Source organism: Tachypleus tridentatus, chromosome 13 (genome assembly GCF_004210375.1).
Source record: "Tachypleus tridentatus isolate NWPU-2018 chromosome 13, ASM421037v1, whole genome shotgun sequence".
NCBI classification, from domain to species: domain Eukaryota; kingdom Metazoa; phylum Arthropoda; class Merostomata; order Xiphosura; family Limulidae; genus Tachypleus; species Tachypleus tridentatus.
This window is the reverse complement of record NC_134837.1, coordinates 19068926-19093173: the sequence shown is the minus strand read 5'-3', so window position 1 is coordinate 19093173 and position 24248 is coordinate 19068926. Positions and strand designations below refer to the sequence as shown.

At 31.3% G+C, this 24248-nt stretch overlaps 1 protein-coding gene across 6 annotated transcripts in view; it reads left to right on the top strand.

The window, feature by feature from the left end:
* Nucleotides 1-24012, top strand: part of LOC143240467 (uncharacterized) — a 33068-nt gene extending 9056 nt beyond the window's left edge. For 5 of the 6 annotated variants that reach the window (XM_076482923.1, XM_076482922.1, XM_076482918.1 and 2 more), the window contains 9 exons: nucleotides 3909-4033; nucleotides 9338-9541; nucleotides 10540-10701; nucleotides 11759-11991; nucleotides 15786-16118; nucleotides 16627-16732; nucleotides 19013-19057; nucleotides 20713-20755; nucleotides 21580-24012. In XM_076482923.1, the coding sequence (XP_076339038.1) occupies nucleotides 3909-4033; nucleotides 9338-9541; nucleotides 10540-10701; nucleotides 11759-11991; nucleotides 15786-16118; nucleotides 16627-16732; nucleotides 19013-19057; nucleotides 20713-20755; nucleotides 21580-21833 (1505 nt within the window). In that variant the 3' untranslated portion in view covers nucleotides 21834-24012. Of the gene's footprint in view, nucleotides 1-3908; nucleotides 4034-9337; nucleotides 9542-10539; nucleotides 10702-11758; nucleotides 11992-15785; nucleotides 16119-16626; nucleotides 16733-19012; nucleotides 19058-20712; nucleotides 20756-20858; nucleotides 20943-21579 lie in introns of all 6 variants that reach the window. The other variant, XR_013021771.1, reaches the window with a different exon arrangement.
* Nucleotides 24013-24248: the final 236 nt, after the last annotated feature.

The following is a 24248-nucleotide window of genomic DNA, read 5'->3' as shown; positions in this document are numbered from 1 at the left end:
TCCCAACCATGAGTATTGAAACCTCTATTGTCTGGTTAGGGCTGGCCTATAGTGATAATCACTTTTGTACAGTTCCACCCTTGATACAGAAACTAAGTTCAGGGTGACCTGTTCTGGATGTAGTGTGGTTCTCCCACTAATATACCAGTTTTGACACACCCATGGTCTATACAGAAGCTCTTACTGGCTCCTCTACATTCACAGTGTGGGATTTTAGCTATAAGTGTCAGTAGAGGTAAGTAAGTTTTGAAAGTTAACATTTTATTAAACTGAAGGTGTTTTTCCTAAAACACAGCAAATCAGATCAAGGACAGCCTCAACTGAGAGATGCTATATAACAATTTTTAATGCTTTAAAGCAATAATATGAACTCTCAATTCCAATGAAGATGAATTTAGAGATGGAAAATAAAACCTTACAAAATTTTTTAACTAATTTGATTTTAAAAGATTATGTGAAAAGCTGATTTAAAAATATATACTAACTAGGTTTGTTGGATGTTGATTTAGTGTTGTTTGCAAGCTTTAAGGTATTGGTAGTATTGTTTTCAATGCCAGTAGGCTTACATATACCACTCATTAAGTCTCAGTTTTCAGTATTTGGTTTATACCTTCTGTTTTTAACAGCAACTTGATATCAAAAATGTTTTAAGTCACATCTGCAATTATTATTTCTACTTGATTCTCTAAGATATTTAAAATAAAGCAACTAGTTTGAAGTAGTGACAGTCTTTCATATAGTTGTCTAAATAATAAAAGTTTCAGAAGATTTAATTGAATTCAGTTTGAATATAATGCAGTTTACATTAGAACTTCAACTACCGATTATGTTTAATTGTGCAACTTAGCGTGATGTGTGTTGGAGATGAAAATATCGTATGTATCTCAGAATAGATGGTGTGGGTATTAACACTTTTGCTGATAAGGAGAGAACAACGTTTCGACCTTCCTAGGTCATCTTTAGGTTAAGAAAGAGAGACCTAACATCCACCTGCAACTCCACCTACAATCCAGTACCCCTTTATACTGTCTCTATTTTACTTTAGTTTATCTAAATTAACCCTTTTGCTATGGACTTAGTATAATATACCTAAGTTCATCTACACATTTTCTCGCGTTAAATATTTGCAATGTAACTTTTGATACAGTGTGTATATTCACAAAATTTGATAGACTTTTAGTAAAGATCACAAGTTTTTTTTTGCACACATATATTCAGATTTTTTAATGAAATATCATAACTAAAGATCTGTTTGTGAAAATAGTCTTTCATTACTAGTCTAAGTGCAAAGTGATTTTATGTTATGATTAAGAAACAATTGTTCATCTCAAAAATCTCAAATAGTATTTGCTTAATCTATAAAACCATCAAAATACATTTAAAACATTTGTTTTTAGTAAGACTATACCTTTTTTATTTTTTAGACTAACTATGGTGTGGTCTGCCACTTGGCCAACCTAAAATAGCTAAAGTCTCATAATGCTATATATTTATTTTTCTATTACAATGACCTCCCAGTCACGCCTACTTAACATTACATAACTTGCATTAAAACTGTGTATGTGCACTCATGTTATGTATCCAATAATATAAAATTGACCTTTAGTCTTCCCTGTCTTGGCTGTGTTTTAGCAGACTAGCATTTTATAACATACACTCACATTTCAATTATTATACGTAATATATGTATATAGATTATTACTATTTAAAAATTAATTATTAACCTTACTTTTCTTAAAATATAAAACAATAAATCTAGAAGTAAAGTAAACAATTCTCTTCTTGCTATGATATTTGAACTTGGTTGCTGCTGAACATAGGTCGTTAAGCCTCTTAAAATTTTGCACATGGAGAATATTAAACAATTTTTTTTAGGTTTTATATCTACAGTTGAATAACTAAAAAAACAAATAACCTCACTGATACTGTAGAATTTTACTACAATTTATTAAGCTTAGTAACTAAGATGTATTTGGATTTAAAAAAAAATTAAACTTTTTGGCAGACTAAACACACAACCTACCTTCATGAAATCTTGGTTTGGGAGAAAGTGGTAGCCTTTTTACAGATTAAAATAGCTGAGAAAACTACAACTGGAACATTCTAATATGTCAATTGATTATTCACATGTCACATTTAATAGTAAGAGTATATAAGGGACCAATTTTAAAAAAATGGAAAACCTTTAACAGGGCCACCATGTTTGATTAGGTACATATGTTGTATTTTGGCAAAATAAAAAGTTATGAGGTTTTTATTTCATATTCTAGCTTGTCAATATTAGTAATTTGAGTTCCTAATTTGTACAAACTTGTAGACTTAGTATTTTGACACCAGAAACATCTAATTTAAATAGTGCTGCAATGAACATACTACACGACTCATTAAAATCTTTCCCCCACTGGGAAAGTCTTTGGATTTACAATGCTAAAATCAGGAGTTTGATTCCCTTTGATGGACTCAGCAGATAGCCTGATGTGGCTTTGCTATAAGAAACACACACACCCATACTAAAATCTATATTTAGGTGTGTTTGTTTTATATGCACTTTTAAATTAAGAAAGTAACTCGTATAAAATAGTTTTAATTATAACTTACAATTTTATTTCAAACTTATTGATATAAATTCATAAAATTGTAGTTCAATAACATTTTGAATACAAGTCAACAAACACGATGACATGACCTTTGACCAGTGACCTGTTAGGAAATACTGCCTCTCATAATACCAATGGTCCTGACATGGCCAGGTGATTAAGGCACTTGACTCGTAATTCGAGGGGCATGGGTTCACATCCCAGTCGCACTAAACATGCTCACCTTTTCAGCCGTGGGGGTGTTATAATGTGATGGTCAGTCCCACTATTCATTGGTAAAAGAGTAGCCCAAGAGCTAGTGGTGGGTGGTGATAATTAGCTGCCTTCCCTCTAGTGTTTTGCTGCTAAATTAGATAATGGTAAAAACATTGGCTTGTACCTGGTTATTTACAGTACTTGATACAGGTTTTAGATTATTTATCATATTTAATCAGTCAAGAAATAAATGGTTAAATGATGTTATTTAACCATCCTAGTTTCAGTTTTGGTTTCATCTTGATTGTTTTGAAATATTTAATTATTAAACTTTCCCACTTCTTTTTAAACACAAGGGATAAAATTTGTTTTATGTCTAGTGAGTAAGAAGTCAGATGAAATAGGAATAATGAATGTGTAAAAGCTGGATTTGGGATCCATCTACATGAGATTATATTACTAGTGATCCATTGCTCAACAGATTGCAGCATCAACTTCATTAGAATGGTTTAATTGTGTATGTGATTGCTTAGAACTAAGAGTTGTTTAAGATTTCAGTACAGGTTTGTATATTTTAAAACAAAAACTATGTTAACCCACTCTTAACTTTGAAAGGTTTTATAGGCTGGGTGGGTGGGTGTTGAATAACTTGAAGCTAATTGCTTGATATAGAATAAGTACATTTAAGCCACTAATGCTTGAAAGAACATTTCTTTTAAAATGTTATTATGATGTATAAATTGTGATATTTGTTTAATTCTCAAATACTTTTTTTTATTAACTTACTTGTGTTGTTAACAGAAGTAGTTTTTTTATAAGGCTAGATTTGATGAGCACCTATTACCAGATTTCAAATATTGATGTTTATAGCAAACATTTGACAGTTGTTCATTTCCCTCATGAGTAAATAACAAACAAGTACAGCTGATAACTGGAATTTAATTTTTTTTATTTATTAAATTGGTTTTGAGACAGTTATGATTGTAGAAGATAACACACTCATTGACTACCAAATACTTCTTGGGTGTGGTAACTTGGAGTTATGAGAACATAATTCAAATTAGATTAATCTAGATAAGATCATTATAAAAAAAACTTGCCTAATATCTTCCACAGATGGCTTCAGAAAACTCAGCAACAATGAATACAGTGGTCAAAAAAGTGAGAGAAGTGAAACAGAGTTTTATCATCAGTATTTTGTAAGAGGTCAAGAGGGTCTTCTGGAGTTTATAAAAAGAAAAGTAAGACAGTGATAAGTATACTGTGTATGTTAATTTTCTTCTACACACTGTAAAGTGTATTGTCATGCAGTTTGTCAAGATTTTAGTACATGTTACAAGTTTGTCGTGCACCAAAAATCAGAGTTTTTAATAAAATATTTCTATAAAAGATTTTTCCATTAATTGCAAAAGGTTTTTTGCTTCAGTCTGAATACAAAGTGAGTTTTTATGCTAGTGTGGAAAGATCTTATTTTTTCATTGTAAAGTTTTCATGTTTCATTTGCATAATATCTAGAATCTTCTAATTGGATATAAAAAAGTTTCTGATGAATCTATTTTGCCTTTTATATTCTCTATCCTAACTTAGTGAAATAAAATTAGCATAACTTTTTTTCTTCTTTTGAATGGATCATTTTGCTTCATTAATGGGTCTTATTTATCTTAACTTCTAGTGTTAACATTTTCAAATCTGTGTAGCTTTATTGTTTTATTTGCTCTAGTTTTTACCCACTTGAACAGCAATCCTCGCATCAAACATCAATAAATTGTAGCAGTTAATCATTAGCGTGTTTTGGAAAAATCATGTAACTGTGCTGCTGCTAGGCCTCACTTTATTACCAAGTTATTTCTTCAAATAAAAATTCTTATAACTTTCAGATAAGCATTTTAGAGCACACAAAATAGACTAAACACTTAAATAATATGTTTCAAACTACTATAATTTAATTGAGCTATAAACAGGTGAAAACAATTAATAACTATTTGGAGCTCAACAGTAAGGATCACTCTGTCAGGAAGAAATTACTAAGAAAATACTTTTAGCTGGAAAATAATTATTTCTATTGATTGTAAAGATACCCATCAAACAAGGACATGTGGTGTAGTTAACTTTGTTCAAAGCTATCATATAATGACAAGAGCTTCACTAATAATTGATAAATTTGGATAAAACAGATCTTTCAATGGAGATGGAGCAGTTCTATTCCTTTTGTTAGGTGTACTGGCAACAAAGATGTGTTATATTATTTGTGGAGTTTACGTTACTGTGCATGAGCAGTTCAGTGATTCTCATAAAACATCCAAGACACTTAACTCAGAAAGCAAGGGTCACATTTTACTACAGTTTTTGAACTTTCAGCTATCATCTTCAGTTGTGCAAACTGTTGATGCGCTTTGTATTGTACTTACTTGCACCAGTCATTTAAAATGTGCTAATTATGCAGATATCATCTGATATTTTAGAGATCTCTTACAGTGAAACTGCTGGATAGTTTGGAAGGTAAAGGTCACATACCTCATTTGGTGCAGTTAATGTTATGATGAATAAACAGCTCTAACTGCAGATGTTTAATGGTAATCATATAATGTAATGCATATATTGTTCCTTAAAATGCCGAGTTTATAAACCTCTAGCTATCATTTGCAGTTATAGAAACTGGTGATGCACTAGACATTAGTTTTCCTAACACCAGCCAGCCTAGCTTTCTGTAATCAAATAGATATTATGCAGTGTAGTGTGTGTGTGTGTGTGTGTCTCATATATATTGTATGTGAAGAACATTTTATGGCTTCTGAAGCAAGGATTGCCACTTTTCCACTATAAGGCGTCAACATAATATTCATCCTATCTGTAGACGAACAAGTAGTTGTCTTAAAATGTAGTCTTAATATTTGTCTGGACAACACTGCCTGGCAGCTCAGAAAGCAAGAATTACTAGAGAGAATGACTATCTTGATTGTATGATGCAAGTGGCATATGCACTGTATAGTAATCGTTGTGTGTTGTCAACAGAAACGCAGAAAGCAAAAGTGCCTAATGAGTAGGGGGCATTATAATGTGCCTGTCAATCCCACTACACATAGGTAAATGAGTAGTGAAAGATTTGGCAGTTGGTTGTATTGACAAACCGTTTTTCCTGTATAATATCACTTCCAAATTAAAGATGGCTAGTAGAGAGAGTCCTTAAGTAGCATTATGAGAAATTCAATCCATATCCAGAAAGCAAAGCTTGCACTTTTTCAGTCAGTGATATTTTAACTATCTAACTGTTTTCGGTTATCTTTGGATTCAGTTCTAAGCATATCAGTTAGGAGGCTGTCATAAAATTAAAATAAACAGATGATAGAAAGTTAACAATTTGGACAAGGAAGCTAGGAAGACAGTTCATGAAAGTCGTCCATTCAGAGAGAAGAAAACCTTTTTTCAGTTTTTCATTTTGCTGTACATTGATGATTTTTAACAGTTAGTAAAAGGGTAGATAAAATAACAGTTAAAATACAAAGCTTTACTGATAAAACTATTCATTTATGTGGTTCTAGAAGTCATGGAAATAAAACACAAAATCACTTTGCGATCATTAATTCAGTAAAGGTGTGAGAAATTCACTTTAGTGAAAATATTTTAAAAAATTGATGTATTGTGTGTAATGCAGTTTTAAGGTTGAGTAAAAGTTTGTAAAATTTTATGAACGTACGTATATTTAGTTATATAAAAGTTATGTATAACATCACAGAAAAGGAGTTGGTCCAGTGGACCAATACTGTAAATGAAAGGTTAAAGCATGCAGAGCATGAATTTCTTTGGTTTTCAGGTAAAGGGATGTTTATATTTTTGAACTATAATGGTTAAACAATGAAAGGCATGATTCTATAAAAAGAAATAGACTATTTCAAGATCAGCTACTAGTTGCACACTAAAAGAATATGGTGAACAAAGTTAAACAGCCTTTCATCAGAAGTAACTCGAATACAGTGGCCTGTTGCACTTAAATTAAAGCCCCCTCTGTTAACTGCTAACAACATAATTCACAAAGTCTGAATATAAAGGACATACAAGAGCTGTGCTTAAAAGGTTCTTTCAAAGCACATATCTAAACAGACGTATATTATTACACTGAACCAACCATATTTACTGAAATGCCTTAAACAACTTCTGGGTGATTTGTTATTATTCTACCAGTGATAGAACCTTTTTAGAATGGTGCAGAGGACAATAAAAAAGGTTTTCTAAGGGATTTATATTGGTTGCAGTTTTAATGTTTAACATTGTAAAATCGAGGAAAGTGTCAAGGTGAACTCTGCATACAATCAGGCTAGTGTGCTGACACTACTGTATTATGAATAAAGACCATCTTTGTTCAGATGAGATGCTAATTAAGTATAACTTCATTAACCCTCTTACAACAGTTTGTGACCCCAAATTGAACTTTATAGTTTCTGTATTATAACTTCTAATATACTTCACAAGCTTTCAGTAACCAACAAGTCTTTTGTAGGCAAAAAAGTCAATTTTAAATGAAGTACTCATAAAAATAATTTCTCTATAAATGTATGGAGTTGGTGTTGGCAGCTCCAAACACCAAGTGTTTTCCTTGTTAAACAAAATACCTTCATATAAAAATTGTCACATTTCTTTGTGTGATTTCTAAAACCTCCTAAATAAATTTCAAACGTTTTTTAAAAATAAAACTTTATCTGTTGTTTTCTCCACTTTAACCCTACATGAGGTTGGCCAATTTGACCAATCTCAAAACTACCATAAAATAATACAAAATTAATTTAAATTACCCCTTTATAGAATAACTTCAGATTGTGACATGAAACTAGTTGTTTCTAAATATTTTAAAACTTTTAACAGTGTACATTTGTTTCCACTTAAATTTAATTTTTTTTTATTGGTCTTTGAACCATGTCTAACTGATATTCCTGCCTTGTAAATTGTAAATCACATGGTGAACACGTAGTTCTCGTTAACCTGTCACTAACTTGAGAGGTTACTCATGAGTACCTTGTACTATTTTGCTTTTATCTAACCTTATCTAACCTACACTGTTTCTAATTATTACATTTCAGCTACTTTGATAACAATGAATAAAAATGCACATAGAAAACAAAATACAGTACATATCTGGGTCTTTTTTCTTTTTTGCTGTTGATTATTGCTGAAAACGTTACTTTTTTCTTATTATAATGGTAATACTGGACTAAATATTTTCTATTTAATTAAATAATGCATCAAAGAACACAAAGTAATGACATGCAAAAAGCAGACAATGCCCTATAACTAACACTTTTTTAGCTTTCTGTGTGACAGAAACCATTAAAACTCAACTAAGCTTGTCAATGAGTTTCCCACAGGAATACAGTTTGAACTGGAAGTTAAATACACAATTTTCTGTACAGAAAACAATGTAACCTAATATGGTAGTTGTGAGACTGAAACTTTGACTTTCTGTTTGATTATAAATAATATAGATTTAAATTCCAGAGAGAATAACTGTCAATTTGTAAAAGAAGGGATGCAACAGGTGGGCACGGCAAGAGGGGTCTGATATTCTATTTTATGGCTCTGTAACTAAATAGAATTAAAACCTATAAAGACTGAAATTTGCCTGAATGGCAACAATATCAGAAATGAGTAATTTATGTTAAATTTTGTATTTCTCAGAGGGATGGTATGTGAATTAAAAGAGGGAATACCTAGAAAGTTAATACCACAATTTTCATACTAAGAGAAATTGAGGATGTTTAAAATATTGTTTTGTAGAACTAAAAACTTAAGTTGTATTATAATTTGAAATATTAACAAATTTTAATACCAAGTTCATTTGTATATTATGATTATAAAGTTTTTCAATAGATTTTGAACTTAATTCAGTAAAACCTTGTGACATGCACAGAAAAGGATGCCTGTATAGAAGGTGTTAAAGCAAACTATCTAGTCATTGTTCAAGTCAACGTATCATTTCCTTTTTAAGATGCAAGTACAAGTGGAAACATTTACTATACTATTTGCAAACACACCACATGAATTACTGGGCACCTCTTATGTGGATTTTTGCAGTTTGGGGTTGTTTAAATGGGTCTTCAGAAGCTCTTGTACACATACTGTTAGTGGTCTTTGGAAAGTGCATAAAGAGGTCTGAGGTAGAATAAATCTCATTGTATGGAACAAAAACTTCCTGCAGTGGAAGTTCCATTACAGAGCAGTAGTTCATAAGTAGGGCTATCACATACTGCAGAGACTCTTCCTTGTATTGGTACCAAAGATAAGTAATGTCATTTTGACATACAAGGCTAACACTTAAAATCATATTTTTGCAGAAATTTACTGTGTGTATTGTATGTCTGTTTTTTTTTTTATACAGCTCTTACCTACATAGCACCTGATACTCAAAAATCTTCACAATGAATTTTATATAATTTCTTAGTGATGTTTCTAACTTTTATATTCTTACTAAAGTTAATGATTGCACTTGAACTAAATTTTTCTATGTTTTTAAACAGTTATTTTGTCTTGTAATATGAATTATTTTTTTTGTGCAGGTCCCATCAGGAAAGACCTCTGAGGAGAAGTATATCGGGCATGGACTCGTACAGGAAGTACTCGGTGAAGTGAAAGCCATTCAAAATAAACAAGAGAATGTTAGTTCCTTGATTACCAGTCTAAAATATCAGAATGAAATGTTATGGAAAGAGATAGCCATACAGAAGCAAAAACACTTAAAGTTGCAGTTGATAGTTGAGAAGGTGAGCTATTTATCCAAGTACGTAAATGTTCAGTTTGACTAATTTTTTGAGCAGCAAACTTGCATACACATCTCTATCCTTTGTAAAAGCCCAACAGGTCCTTTGAAAGACAAGAAATAAGAGTAAACATTCAGTCTGTAATGGACTTTCTTTTTGAAGTTTTTATGATGTAATCTAAAGGTTTTACCTTAAAAGTTTTGTAGATTATTTTAAGGAGTCTGCACTCCACCATCTTTTATCTCTTGAAAACATAGAAAATATCCAAATTTTTTACAAATTATTAAAATATATGAGAGGATTTTAAGTACCATTCATTCTTCAAGAAAATTGTTGTAAGAGAAAGGAAATAAATTGGAAGTGAGAACATGTAGCAGTCATGTTGAGAACTTGAGAAATGTCAAAACAGTTATATCACTTTTTGTTCAGAGCAGCTCATTTTGCAGTAGAGATGTGATCGAGATCTCTACTAACTATTTCTTACATTTAATACATTAGGTTTAATTATCTTGAATTTTGCTTCTCTGGAAAGCTCTATTCTGCATCAAGAAACAAGCAATTTAAAAAAAAAAAGTTAATAAAAATATTACTCTTAATTCAGACTTCAGCACTTGTTCTAAATTTAGGATAAATTAGAAGCTAAATGAGGTGAACCAGAAAAGAGTGGGAAATTTAAATAACAAAATTATCTTTATTCTCTGCATTGTACCTGCATATTTTAGTTATTACAAGAAATAAATCAAAATTTCATTTACAGTATTTGGCTTGAAGAATTTTGTTGTAGTGTGAGTTTTGTTCAAATTCAGATATTTACTACAGTTACTGTAATAATGATATAGGGGTTATAATATAAAATATTGTTACTTCTAAATATATGGGAAAGTTTATTAATTTAGTTTTCTTTTAGACAACTAGGCACACCAAGTAAAATGTATATTGTCTGATAAGCAGGTTGTGATGAGTTATCCACTGATTTCACATTGTTCCCTTTTTTTTTTCAGTTGGTACATTTTCTTGTATCTTTGGTCCACCCGACTCACGATATCAAACCGAAGAGAAAGTTACCATTAATGATAACTAATGAAGAAGAAAAGCCGAGCAGTAGCAAAGTCTCTCGAATGAGTGAAGTTAGTAGAGATACCATTAACTTTAACATAAGGATGGTGAGCATAGGGTTTACTTGTTATTATATTTCTTAAAAATAAAAACAGATTATTATAAATATATAATTATTTATCATCAAGTTGAATTGTATATGTGGTGATAACCTTATAATGCACATATTTTACATCTCTAAAACTGGTAAGGATAGTAAACCTGACTCGGATAGGCCTAATAGGCTCATTAATTTTGAATTACTGAGCAGCAATCAACATATCACAAATGTATTGCTAAGATCTCTCAGCCAGATCTTAGAGCACTTGTTTTTAGGGCATTATTTTTGAAAGCATTGCATGTATGGATTTCTGAGTTATAATGATAGAGGTGATATCATGGCTTATACATTCTTGCAAGCTATGTTCATTCAAAAAGCTGTGAGTTCTGTTATTGTGAATATGCTCAGGTGGAAGCATTCCAATTTGTCTAAACTTTTCAAGTGGTTGATAAGAGTATTTGTGATATTTCAAGAGTTGATACATTAATAATTAGGCTGAATACATTGAAGCTGATACTTGAGATTATTGTGGTTGCTTTTATCACCTTTAAATCATTGAGTACTTAACATGGTAGGATGTTTTACCTGCTAATAGTGATATTATATTTACCAGATACTTAGTGAATGGGTGAATTTGCAGTTAACCATGGAATGGAGAGGACAGCTTTGTTGGTGAATTTTTTGGAGATCATAAATTTATGTGATGTTAATCTTTGAGACCTTCTGTTTCAGTTTCTTCATGTCAGATGAGTGTTTGTTTTTCAGAAGAATGCTTCTGTTACTGTTATGAGGACCCTTGGGTGGCACAGCAGTAACTCTAAGTTCTTATTACAGTACAAATTTGTTTTTGATACCCGTGATAGACAGAGCATAGAGCTCATTATGTGACCTTTGTGCTTAACAACAAATTATCATGACCCCTAGATAGAGAAAAACTGACATTTTCTTAATGTTCTAAAAATCCTTGTAATTTAAATTGATGGCTTAAAGATGACAAAGTTTTTTTTAGCAATTATTCCAGTTGAATATATTGATGGTAATAATGTTTATCAATGTATTTTCAGTCCTCAGAAAATGCTCAGCTCTCGGATGGTTTGACCATACGTGACATCACTGACTCACCAGATTTGGAAGCAATAGCAGAACCTGAGAATGAGCTTACATGGATCACTGAAATATCTTCTCCACATGATGCAAAATCTGTTCCTGAAGAAAGTACAAAAGAGGATGATTGCTGTAACTTGCCAGCTTCAGAATATGTTGAACCTTTATGTGTTTTGGAGGAAACAGATTTCTCGTACGAGTCTTTATGTGAATGTTTTTATAAATGGCTATGTGTCTCTTAAAGCAACAAATATAAGTTTATTTTATATTTCCAGTTTCTTTCAAATAATATAAGCTCTTGATGCATTTTTATCTCAGTTAGAACATGTAGAATTTAAGAAAAAATTCTAATTTCAGAAACATCTTTTTGTACCACTAAGAGCTGTTTATCCTGCATGCAACTGTCACAGAGTTTCCTGTGTATGCTACATTCTACATCAAATTTTCAACCCCACACATATTCATGTCTATTGCACCAGCCTATGGTGTAGCTTTTATAGAAATGTAACCCTTCACCAGTAGGAAAGCAACACAACCACCTTGTGTGGTAATCACCTTGACCACATGATCATAGGTTTTTTTGTTTTTTTTCAGCAATGCCTATGTTAAGATATGTTTTTACTGTGCTTTCTCAGTTTGTAGTCAACTTTATTGACTGCTTTTATTTCTTTAGCACTTAATATGTTGCTCTTGTCCTCTTTGCACTTTTATTTTATCCACCTGAATGCAACTTTGTTTTCTCTAGCCATCACATTAGTACTTTAGACTTTTGTAAGTAATGTGTGCCACATAAAGTTAAAATAAAAAAACCAACATCCTAATGCATTTTCTCCAACTGGCTCAACAGTAATTTGAAAAACTTGGCTGTTTGTGGACCTGACATTAACTTATTATCTGCAATTCCTGTATGTGACAGGTCTTGGATTTCACCCTGTGGTGAAGTATTTTTGATATCATAAGTAACTTTCAAAACCTTATTGAACTTTGAATCCTAGTGTACCAACAAGTTAACTGGATGTGTCCTGCCTTTCATGCCTCAGGTGGTTGATCCCCTTCTGCCTGTTTCTTCTTGTGCTTAGGTCCCTAATCATGTTGTTTCTTTGCCTTTTGTGAACCCTGCCTTCCTTGTAGACAATTTTGGTCAGCTCTTCAATCTCCAACATTTGTTTCTGGTTCTTCATTTCTTGATGACAAATGGGTGTTTCTTCCTTTTAGTTTTTGTAAACTTATAAATCAGGTATGTGATTCACTCTTATTATTTCCTGAACATTAGGGTATTCAATAATGTTGTTATACCCCTTTGCACCACAACTGGTGAATTTTAAAACACTAAAAGAGGTAAATGCAACAACAATTTGAGTGTGGGCTTAACAGCTTTGGTTCAATATGTTCTGAAGAAGAGCATGCAGCTTCTACTGAGTAGTGTCAAAACTAATCTTGTGTTTTCTTTTCTTTTGTTCTGAGTGAGGCTATTCTCTCTACTTACTTTGGTTTGAGGTCTAATTCTACTTGCTCATCTTATAGTTTTTGGTCTTCAGTGTATAAATCAGTATCTCCGACATATAATGTGTAGAGCTGGTAGTACCAGTGGGTGTGTGTGTTGATGGTGACACTATCAAAAGCTGTAGATGGCCAGTGGACTGACATGTGCATAGTCTTTGGGTTTATTTCATTTTGCAACATTTTTATGAACAAAAGTGATTCACAAATGTTAGGGTTAAGATTTATTAAATTACTGATGTACAAGTTTACGATCTTTACAAATAAGTTAATCTTAGTGCTTTGAAGTTAAAGATGCTGTAACTTTCATATTATTTTGTATGTAAATTAGTGGATCTAAATGAAATAATTTAGTTTATTTTTATATTTAGTTCATATTGAAAATATTATTCAAAAAAATGAGCTCCTGCTGTTTATTAACAAGTCACTGAGAGAAAAGATGCTGTTCATGCATGTCTAATACACTTGGTATAACATGTTAATCTAACAGTAGGCAAAGATACAGGCACAATTGCATAAATTGAAATAAAAATAAATAAATTAAGGAAACTAACCTAAGTTTAAATATTTTAGTTTTCTTAAACAACATGTCTTTAGGTAAGTTCCTGCTAAGCTTCAAAGAATTTCATCTGTTAGTTTTATTTTTGGGATGACATTTAACAAGAGCTACATTACATTGTTGTGAGTAGGGACAACTATTGTGCACCTACATTATACAGTTAACTGTTTTTCAGTGATTCCTTTCAGAATTGGTGTTAAGACCAAAACCAATACCAACCTTTAAAAAAGCATGATCCTATTAGATTTGCACTGTATAGTCATTATTTTGTTTACCAAACTAATTTTTCTGCAAATACCCAATTAAAGCCTTTCATTCTGTTTGCTGTTATAAATGTATCTTTCAGTTGGCATACATGGCTATGCTTTTCAATAAAGATAATAAACTATTTATTACAATATAAACATCTAAAATAATAATTTCAAGATTTCCAAAACATTTGTTAATATTTCTATAGTTCCACTTGATTCACGTAGGAATACATGTTACAAAGAAATTTAGAACAATTATTGTGGTAATGCTTTAAATTTTTATTTGTGATATTCAATTGACAGTATGTGTACGAGGGCTGTTAAAAAAAATACGCGGACTGTTTGAATTGCGTGGCTCCAGTTGGTTCCAGGGGAATCTGCTTGGTGTCGCTAGGTTTGCACAGATCAGCTGATTACGACGCCATTTCCCGATTGCAGATATCTTCATTTGTGTATTAGCTACGCGGTTTTAAGTGAAGTGCGATTTTTTCGTTTGGCGGATTTCAGAATGAATGACCTGAAGGAGCAACGACTTGCTGTGAAATTTTGTGTTAAACTTGGAAAATCTGCGACTGAAACTTTTGCTACGCTTAACACGGCTTACGGTGATGTTGCTATGAAGCGTACGGCATGTTTCAAGTAACATGAACGTTTTAAGGATGGTCGACAGTCCATTGAAGATGATGAGCATCCTGGATGTCCTTCCATGTCAACTGGCGACCCACACGTCGACAAAATCAACACCCTGGTGCGGGCAAATCGACGTCTGACTGTCAGGGAGCTTGCTGAAGAGTGTGGGATATCAGTTGGATCTTGTTACGAGATTTTGACCGAAAAATTGAAGATGCACTGCGTTGCTGCTAAATTCAGCCCTCAGAACTCGTGAGTTTTTGGCCAAACACTCGATCACTGTTCTTCCTCATCCCCTACTCACCTGACCTTGCTCCTTGCGATTTTTTCTTGTTCCCCAAACTCAAAAGACCCTTGAAAGGAAGAAGATTTGAGACGATTCCCGAGATTAAGGCAAATGCGACGAAGGAGCTAGAGGACATTACAAAAGAAGCGTACCAGGACTGTTTCAACAAATGGAAACACCGTTGGGATAAGTGTGTGCATTGGGGAGGAGAGTACTTTGAAGGAGTCCCAGACCTGTAACTTCTAAATAAAGTACATTTTGTTTTATGACGTCAGTCCGCGTATTTTTTTAACAGCCCTCGTATATCATGTTTAAATAATCATTATTGACAGTCAACGAATGTGTAACAACTACATCCATTTCAATAAGGTTGAACAATGAAAATGTAATTTAAGTACAATTGACGAGGAATTATATTTTTATTTACATTCAATTAGTAAGAATTAAATACATTTCTTGATAAGGATGTGCAATTAATATATCTATTTGGATAATTAATAATGCAAAGTAATTTCATCATAAACAAATGACTAAAGATTGATGTAAGGCAAATATTTACCAATGACAGAATTCTTATTCATATTGAAATGGATTTAATTGTCAAGTATTAATGATCAATAATGTATATAATTAAGTGTGCACATTATTGATAATGTTTTAAAAGTGTTTTTTTAATTATAAGTTGGGAGAGTATTTATTAAATACTTTACATTATTTTTTAAATATAGAAATTTATGTATTTTTACATCTTTTATTTTAAGTATTTCTTCAGTGTTATCCAAAGCCAGTGAATCGGATGACATTGCTTGTACCTCTGTGATCCAAAACCCCATAACATCACTAGACAACACAGATAACCATTTCATGAGGAGTGTTGCAGACCCAGTAGTTTTGTCTGCTGTTAAAAAAGAACCTGAAAGCTTGGAATCACCTGCAGCAGCTACTAATAGTAGTAGTGATTTTATGCTAGATTTTCCTAATACTACGTTCACAACTGAGGAAAATCTGGCAAGCAACAAAACCTCAATGGTATTGGAACCTAATAGCATGGGGAAAGAAGTGGCACTGACTAACTCTGATTCTGATAAAAATATGTATGTATGTTTTAGGTTTTTCACAAGTCTATTTTCTTTTATTAATATGGATAGACACATTCAAAAACTAAATATTTCATGGAAGTTTCCAATATTGGATAGTTTAAAAGACTACCCTTTTAGTAATGGATAGTTAAGAAGATAGATATTTGGAGAAAATGTGTAGTCAAGAAAATGGGTAATTTGGAGTCATGAATTTTTGATAACCCAGGTATTTAAATTGATAGATTTTTAAGAAGCCATATTTTGGAGTAATAGATAATGTAGTAATTAGGTTTTTTAGAGTAATGGGTTTTAAGAATAGAGGAATTTGTAGTAAGTGGGTTGTTAAGAAGGGTATTTGTTGTAATTGTTAAAAAGCCACATGTGTAGTAGTGAATAGCTAAGAAGCCACATATGTGTAATAATGGACAATTAAAAAGCAACCCATATGTGTATAGTAATGGACAATTAAGTATAGTTAAATATGACAGCTCTCACCACATGTCTTTATGAAATTGTTCTTCAGGCAAAGTTTTATTGACCAACTAGAAGGTATTGAGACTGAATTGGACTGGCTACAACAACACTTATCTAGCAGTTCCTTGAGCCTTGATCAGAGTACCATGTCAGAGGTGAGTAGCTGCTTCACTGTTGTAAATAGCTTGATAAAGCTGTAAATAAAAAAACAAGAACAGTTGTTGAAGTTAGTGTTATTGCCTCATGTCCAGATAACTGTTACAGCTAATGGCAAGTCATGTAAGCTGAATTAGTTTTGTTAAGTTAGGCACATATATACAGGAAAAAAAAAAAAGTTTTGTGGGACACTATTATAATGAGTACCAGTTAACTTAAGCATCAATTTGTGATATCAAAACCATAAATAATACTATTACACTGTGTTGGAAGTAAGCTTTAATCATATAAATAACAATGTGAAGTTTATAAAAACATTCTGAAACTGTTCTGAAGTACCTTTTTTAAGAATTATCTTGTACTGAGGCCATCGGTTGTATTCGCGTCTGACAACATGTCAAGAGTATCATACGATACAGGAACATTCATAAACATTTAAACAGAGAGAATTATGGTTTAGAAGTTTTCCTGATTATTATTATTTTAGTGAAAAGATATAATAGTCCAGTGGACATTTGAGGTAACCTTGCACTGAAGGCCCCACAATGGTTCTCTTTTGATTTTGTATCTCTAAGCTATGTAAAATCAAAAACTGAAGTATACCAAGCTGGTATTCTTGGACACTTTTAAGTAATGGTTGGTTTCCGTGGCAGTCCTTACCCCCATTTTAAGTGTAATTGTATAAACACAAAAGGTCATATCTCAACAACTACAGCTGATATAATGTTTAACAAACTATTTTAGGTTTTTTGGGCACAACAAATCTGCCTGCATTGTTCTGTTTATTAGAGATGTGTTTTATATTTTTATAGCAATGACTGTTGATTTACAGAGTTTCAGCACTTTATCATACCAGCAAACAATATCACACTTGTAAATCTCTTGAACAAGTTCCTTATCCATGATCATTACTCCATTTGCAATGGAGTTGGACTTTTGTTGAGAAGACTTGTGATCATGTTGCAAATCATTATCATTGGTGGTTTCTGGATATTGCTTGGCAGAAACTTGTTTAGATTATTTATTTCAGATGAATTCCTGTTCCAAGACCAATGAACATTGACATCAGAAATGAGCTAGTCAAATGCTGAATTTTTTTTTATGTTGGCTCTTTAGCAGTTGTTCTTATGAAACATGCAAGTTTTATTGATGTTTATAACATAAATTTGGTTTTATAATCCTAGTGACACCTAGCATCTGCTGCATGTAAGTCACTGACTTATCCTCATTCTCTCACTAACACCTCGTGTGTCTTCCGATCCCCACCAACAACGTGTCTAATATGACTTAAGTTTTTTTCTTGTTTCCTAAGGTGTGCTTTTGCAGTGTATGATTATTCAGTTTTTGTGACAGTAAACATTGTACTTAGGGTCATCACAAAAGTTAGTTTCTGTAGATTTTCATTTTCAATATTTCTCGCTTCAGTAATTTCTGTGATTTGTTGAGTATGAATTGAGAATGACTGGATTAGAACAGGCACTAACATTATCAAATACACACTGATTCATGATGTTTGTGTTTTGAAAATATGTTAAAAACATTAAGTTTAGGGTATGGGGGTATACTTACTAATTGCATAAGCTTAAACTAGATCTATGCTTTCAAAAGTTTGAGTTAAAGTTAACATACATGCCATACTCTCTGCTCAATACAAGTTGTTCAACATGTTAGAACAAACAAGATGTTATTTTGAAGACAAAATAAAAACAAGCATCTAATTTTAATTTACAATTCAAGGAAGGTAAAGTAAATACAAGTCAGATATGCACTTTATGTAGTATTATCTGATTACTTATTGCATCTGCTTTACTGTATAAACATGGCAAGTGCACATGAAATAATGTCACTATAAGTGAGATCATTCTTAATGTAAAGTACAAATGTGAGATCTTCAGTGAGAAAAGCAAACTATATTGGCTGTCAAACTGTAGTGAGTCACACATGAGTTAGGAGTACTTCAGTTTTTGATGTAGTTACATATTATGTAATCCTGCATAGCATCATACCAGATGTTTAGTGAAAAGAATGTTAAAGTTGGCTGACCAAAGTACAAAGATTTTTTGTTGTTGTTTTATGTTTAGCTCTATATGCTTTAATAAAATATATGGAATACTTAGGATACTGTGAATATTTTGAACTAGTGATATGAGCTTTTGCTTTACAGATTACTGGTTTTTACTGTGAAATCTGGTAATTTTATCACTGCTCGTTCCTTTTGGCTTTTCTTTGTATGTATGTGGTTTTTGTCTTTATACCAACTACTACAATTTTTTTTCTAGATATTTAACAGTGGGGAAGACTTCATGTTGAGTCCCTTGTCAACAGTAAGTATTTGTATCTGTCATTCAAACTCCATACATTAATATTAACATAAAATGCATCACCTACAATTAATTGTTTGTATTTCCTTATCTTTCCAGTGTACATTACCTACAGTTCTTGAATTGTCTTTGTTAAACTTTGTAAGATGTATGATTTAAAAGTTATAAATTATACTGGATAAGCTTTGTGAAATATATCACTTTAAGAGGTCTTGAGTTGTGCAGCTGTGTAAAACACGTTAACTAGTGTTCATTGTAATTGTATTTTCTCAACTTTGAGCATTTCTAAATCCATCATCACAGAAAAGTAATAAATTGCTTTTCATCAGCTTTACATTATTAACTTTTTTATTATTTAACTAATTTCATACAGCTATATATTTCAGACTCAGATTTGGTTTATAATCAAATTGTGTTCTGTCAAGTAATCATTCAAGCAGTGATTCAGGTGATATTGCAGTGCAGAATGGTGTGGATAATTCATTAATTATTGTATCAACTTATAAATAAAAAGGTTTTAAAAATCTTGAAAAGGAAAACCCAAAAGTAACTTAATTTTGCCAATCACTTAGGGACATTAAAATGTAATTTTTTTTTTTATCCAGTAGAAAGTCATTCAGAAATCCAATAAGATTAGAAGAATTTTTCTTTTCAGTCAAAATCTCTCACAAGTTAATTTAATATCTCTTTTTTTTTAAGTTTTATTAGGTAGAACTTTTTTAAAAAAATGTGGATGAAAAATATTATTACACACTGTATACTTGTAATGCTGGTACAGTAGTGTGTACAAAATCCAGGTAATTGTATTAATGTGTCCATATAAGCCCCATCAGTTTTTCTTCACATTTTGCTACACAACAGTTTCCTTCTGCATTTAGTAACTGATTTCATTATGAGGGTTCTAATTGCATGTGAATCATAAAAACATAGAAATAAAAATACAAAGTTATTCCCACTAAATACTGTTGGAACGTTTATATATTTGACTTAGAAAATGAGTGATTTTTTTCAATCTTATTTTTGTTGGTTCTTTACACTGAGAATTGTAAAAAGCAAAATAATTAAATTATTGAATATGATATAAAATATTCCTAGTTTTTTAAGCTGTTAATGCATTATAAAATTGTGAGTTAAGTGCTTGAAATAGAAGATACCAAACCTATCAAAGTATATTTTCCCTCTGGTCAGTAGTTCAAATTCAGGAACGATGACTAATGGCATAATAAATAGTAGCTTTGCAGTAAATTAAAAACAAACTAACAGTTATTGCAATATGTTAACCATACCAGCAGTGAATGTTATAAAAACAAGTTTGAATTTGCAACTTCAAAAAAACAGAAAAGACATGATTCAGTGGTTAAACTAGAAATAGAAGGTTTTTAAACACAGGTTTCATTGTAAAATAAATGTTAATGTGTATTCACAGCACAGTGTATTCACAAGGTACTTCTGTATAATTCCCAAAGGAAGCTGTTTTTAAACATTTCATGTTCATTATCTTCACACAACCATTCAGTTCCTCTTGTTATAACCTTGTCTTTTCAGTTAATGTAAATCATACTAAATGTTACATTTGCACAGTTTTCAAGGTTGGCTGTATTTTTCAAAGAATATATATGGAAGTATAGATAGACTTACTGCAGTTTCTTTTTCTACAGAACAATTCCAGTATATCTCAGAATTCTTCCAAAGAAAATAATGGTAAGTGAAATACCATCATATATCTTTTCATAGTGAGCTCTTTGTATAATATTATACACAGTTTTTAAAATTAGATTCTAAATAAGTTCAATATATTCTCAAGTTAATTTAGTGTTTGACTGAAGTTACCAGTAGGTGTCTCTGAAGCTCTCTGATTATCTGGAAAAGCATCAAGTGTTATAGAATAGTGAGTACTAGTTAACTTACTTCATTAGTTGTGTAACTGCTGGTTTTATGACTAATACACTTTGTTGTTGTTTTTTTAACAGGGTAAATTATATTCAAATTTTTTTATGAATTTTACGTAAATAAGCGAAGTAGTTTTTCATTAATACATGTGCCAAAACAATAAAAAAAAAAAATAAATATCAGAATGAAAAATACGAAAACATAGAATTGCAAAAAAATGATCATAAAAGAATTATGATTAACATAGCTTTCTAAAGGACAATGATAGTAAATAATAGCTTTGTAACCAGTTTAGAAAATTTAATTTGGTATGCACAGTGAAAACAAAACAACCAATAATATTGAACAGAAGTTAGCTTGTTTTTCTACTACTCCAACCATATAAACCAGACTGTATAAAATTGGAAACAATAATGAATTAATTGGCTCTGGTTTTGGTTTTTAACCAGCATAACTTGTAAACAGATTGAAAACTTTATTATTGATTTTGTTTGAATTCATTTTTGATGATTTGTAAAAGGGGTACATTTTCTCTGATTAAACCTGTATAAGACAGTAAATGAATAGCAGTGTTAATGAGTGAACAAGCTTAAACAGTTTTACAGAGTTAATTTTTTTTTTTCTCCTTACTTTAGGCAACAAAATGATTCAATATGATGACTTGGACTTTAATGTTCCAGATGTAAATAATTCTTCTACTGGCACCACCTTAATTTTGTCGACTGATAAACCAGTTGATGAAGTGAAGTCAACAGATCCAAACAAGTGTACCACCACTTCAATATTAGATTTGAATTCTATTTTATGTAACAAAGAGCATTCTGATTTAGATAGTGAGATGTTACTTTCTAATATTTTGGAACTATCTGCCACAGAATCCAAGAGTTGATACCATAAGTTATGTAATAGTGAAAAAAGAAGGTGGTTCAACTTGTAGTATATTCCTTTGTAAAACAAATTGTTTTATCTGCTGTGAATAACAAACTATAAATTAGGTGTAACAGAACTGATAATTAACACGTTTGCTTAAATTAAAATGTTGCATTAATGTAAGAGGTAAGATGTCAAGTGCTATTAAAAGTAAAACATAACATAAATGTTTCAGTTAATAAGCTCCATCAATATGTTGTCTTGTCACAAGTGCTTTTATGTAAATTCAAGCCTTGTTAAGTAGAAGAAAATTCACTATTTAATAGTGTGAACTGATTAGCTCAGAAAAAGCTGGAAATCAAACCATTGATATGACTTTGTTGTTAAAGTGTGTGCCATAAAACACCACAAATCTGATCATTGGTGAAGTTAGCTCCTAAATACTTTGATTCAGGATTAGCCACATATCATTATCCCCTTTGATCTTGTGTTGCTCTTCTAAGTCCAATTTGTAAACTGCAAATAGATTATTAATGCACACACACGATGTAGCCTTTACAGATCCAGTTATTACATCTATGAACCGATGGTTCATACAAATTCAGAATTCGAAGTAGTCCTAAGCTCTTCTTGACATCAGACTATTATAAATAAATTACCCTCTCTAGTGAACAAAACTATAGGTTGCAGTAATATATTTTTAATGTTACCTTAATTGTTCCTGTTATTTAAATGTTTATAAGTAAGAAGAGGGTTAGAATTATCAAATGACAGAATATAACCACTATATATATAATGTATATAGAGCTGTGGTATTTAAGGGGAACTTTTTTTTTTCCCTTTTAACATGAATAAAAGGTGATAAAGACATCTTAGATAACTTAACCAAATTGTTAGTTCATATGGTAATTTTGTTTTGACAGAAACTGGAAATAAAGAAAATACAACTACAAGTTTTTTTTTTTTTTGTTATACTTTAATGTTTAATGGTATGTAAGTATTGACAAACACTTTGGTATAATTATTAGCATTTTAATAATGTTGCAAAGAAAAGTTTATGGAAATAATAATGCAGTCTAAGCAAAACAAGGAACATATATATTCCATTCATAACCTGAAATTGAAAGCTATGCTTTACTACTGTATAAAGAACAGTTCTGTAAAATCTGGTACCTGGAGCAAAGCCAGCAAGTATTGTTTGCAATTTTTTAAATCTTAACCTCAGCTGGTAAATATTTCAATACATATAGTCTGCTTTAAGAATTTCAGTGATGTTATTTGTTGTGTAGTAAAGTTGAAGATGTGTTCAGTCATTGAAACAGTAGTGTTATGTTGTATTGCTAACAATTTCAGATCTACTTATGGTTAAAAAGTGATATTTTTATTCTTCATGAAGTAAGGAAATTTAAATATATTTTGATTAACTCCAGTAAAAGGCAGCATGAAATGTATATAATGGTTGTATATATTTTAAATTGATATTTACAATAAATGCTACAGAAGTGCATGGTTACAATTATACTAGACACACAGCCAGTATTTGTACTGACATTATCACAAGGTTTAAATGAAACGGTTAAGTTTGTTCTTATGTGTATACATAAGTGGATAGTACTGCACTCTGTGTGATAAAGGTTGAAGAGTGTAAACAAATACAAATGTTTCGACAAATTGGGAGGATGTGTTCAAACTTTGATTTAAACAACGGTAACAAAAAGTAGGCCCAGGAAGAGACTATTTATTTTATGATGGACATCATGTTATTACAAACCACAAGAGTTCATATAATACAAATCATTAGATCTTAAGTAACAAACAAAGGTAATTACAAAATTATGATAATCCTTGCTGTTCTCTGTGCAGACAAGTACACTCTGGACTAATTTTCTAATTAGGGAACTAATCTTATAAATCACCTGGGAAAGTATTTGTCAATAATTTAAGTCTGTATTAATTACATTTTCTGTCATAAATGGCATTAAGTGTGCATTTTCTTGCTGAAGAAGACTATATGTGGATGAGCTTCCAGTTAGCAGTTTCTAATTACAAGTTCAATTCAATGCAGTAACTGTTGGTTAACTCCCCATCATATATGTTAATAATAAGGTAAAAAAATTTCTATAAGGTAGTTTTCGAAGAAAGATTTTTTGTGTATTCCAAATTATGTTGTTTGAACTGAAATAAATTATATAAAGGAAGTTGCTGCTTCATTTGCATTGAACAAGTGTTTTTGTAAATACAGAATGCATTGTTATTGCAACCTTTGTTTAAAAGCTTTGCTGTCATGCACTCTTATAATAAAAGTCCACTTGGTTTATTTTTAACATTTCCATAACACTTTAGCTTTGGAACTAACAATTACTTTATGAACACTATAGTTCTGAGTAGTAAGGTAACAGGTGCTAAGAGAATAGACGATTAAATAAAAAATAAG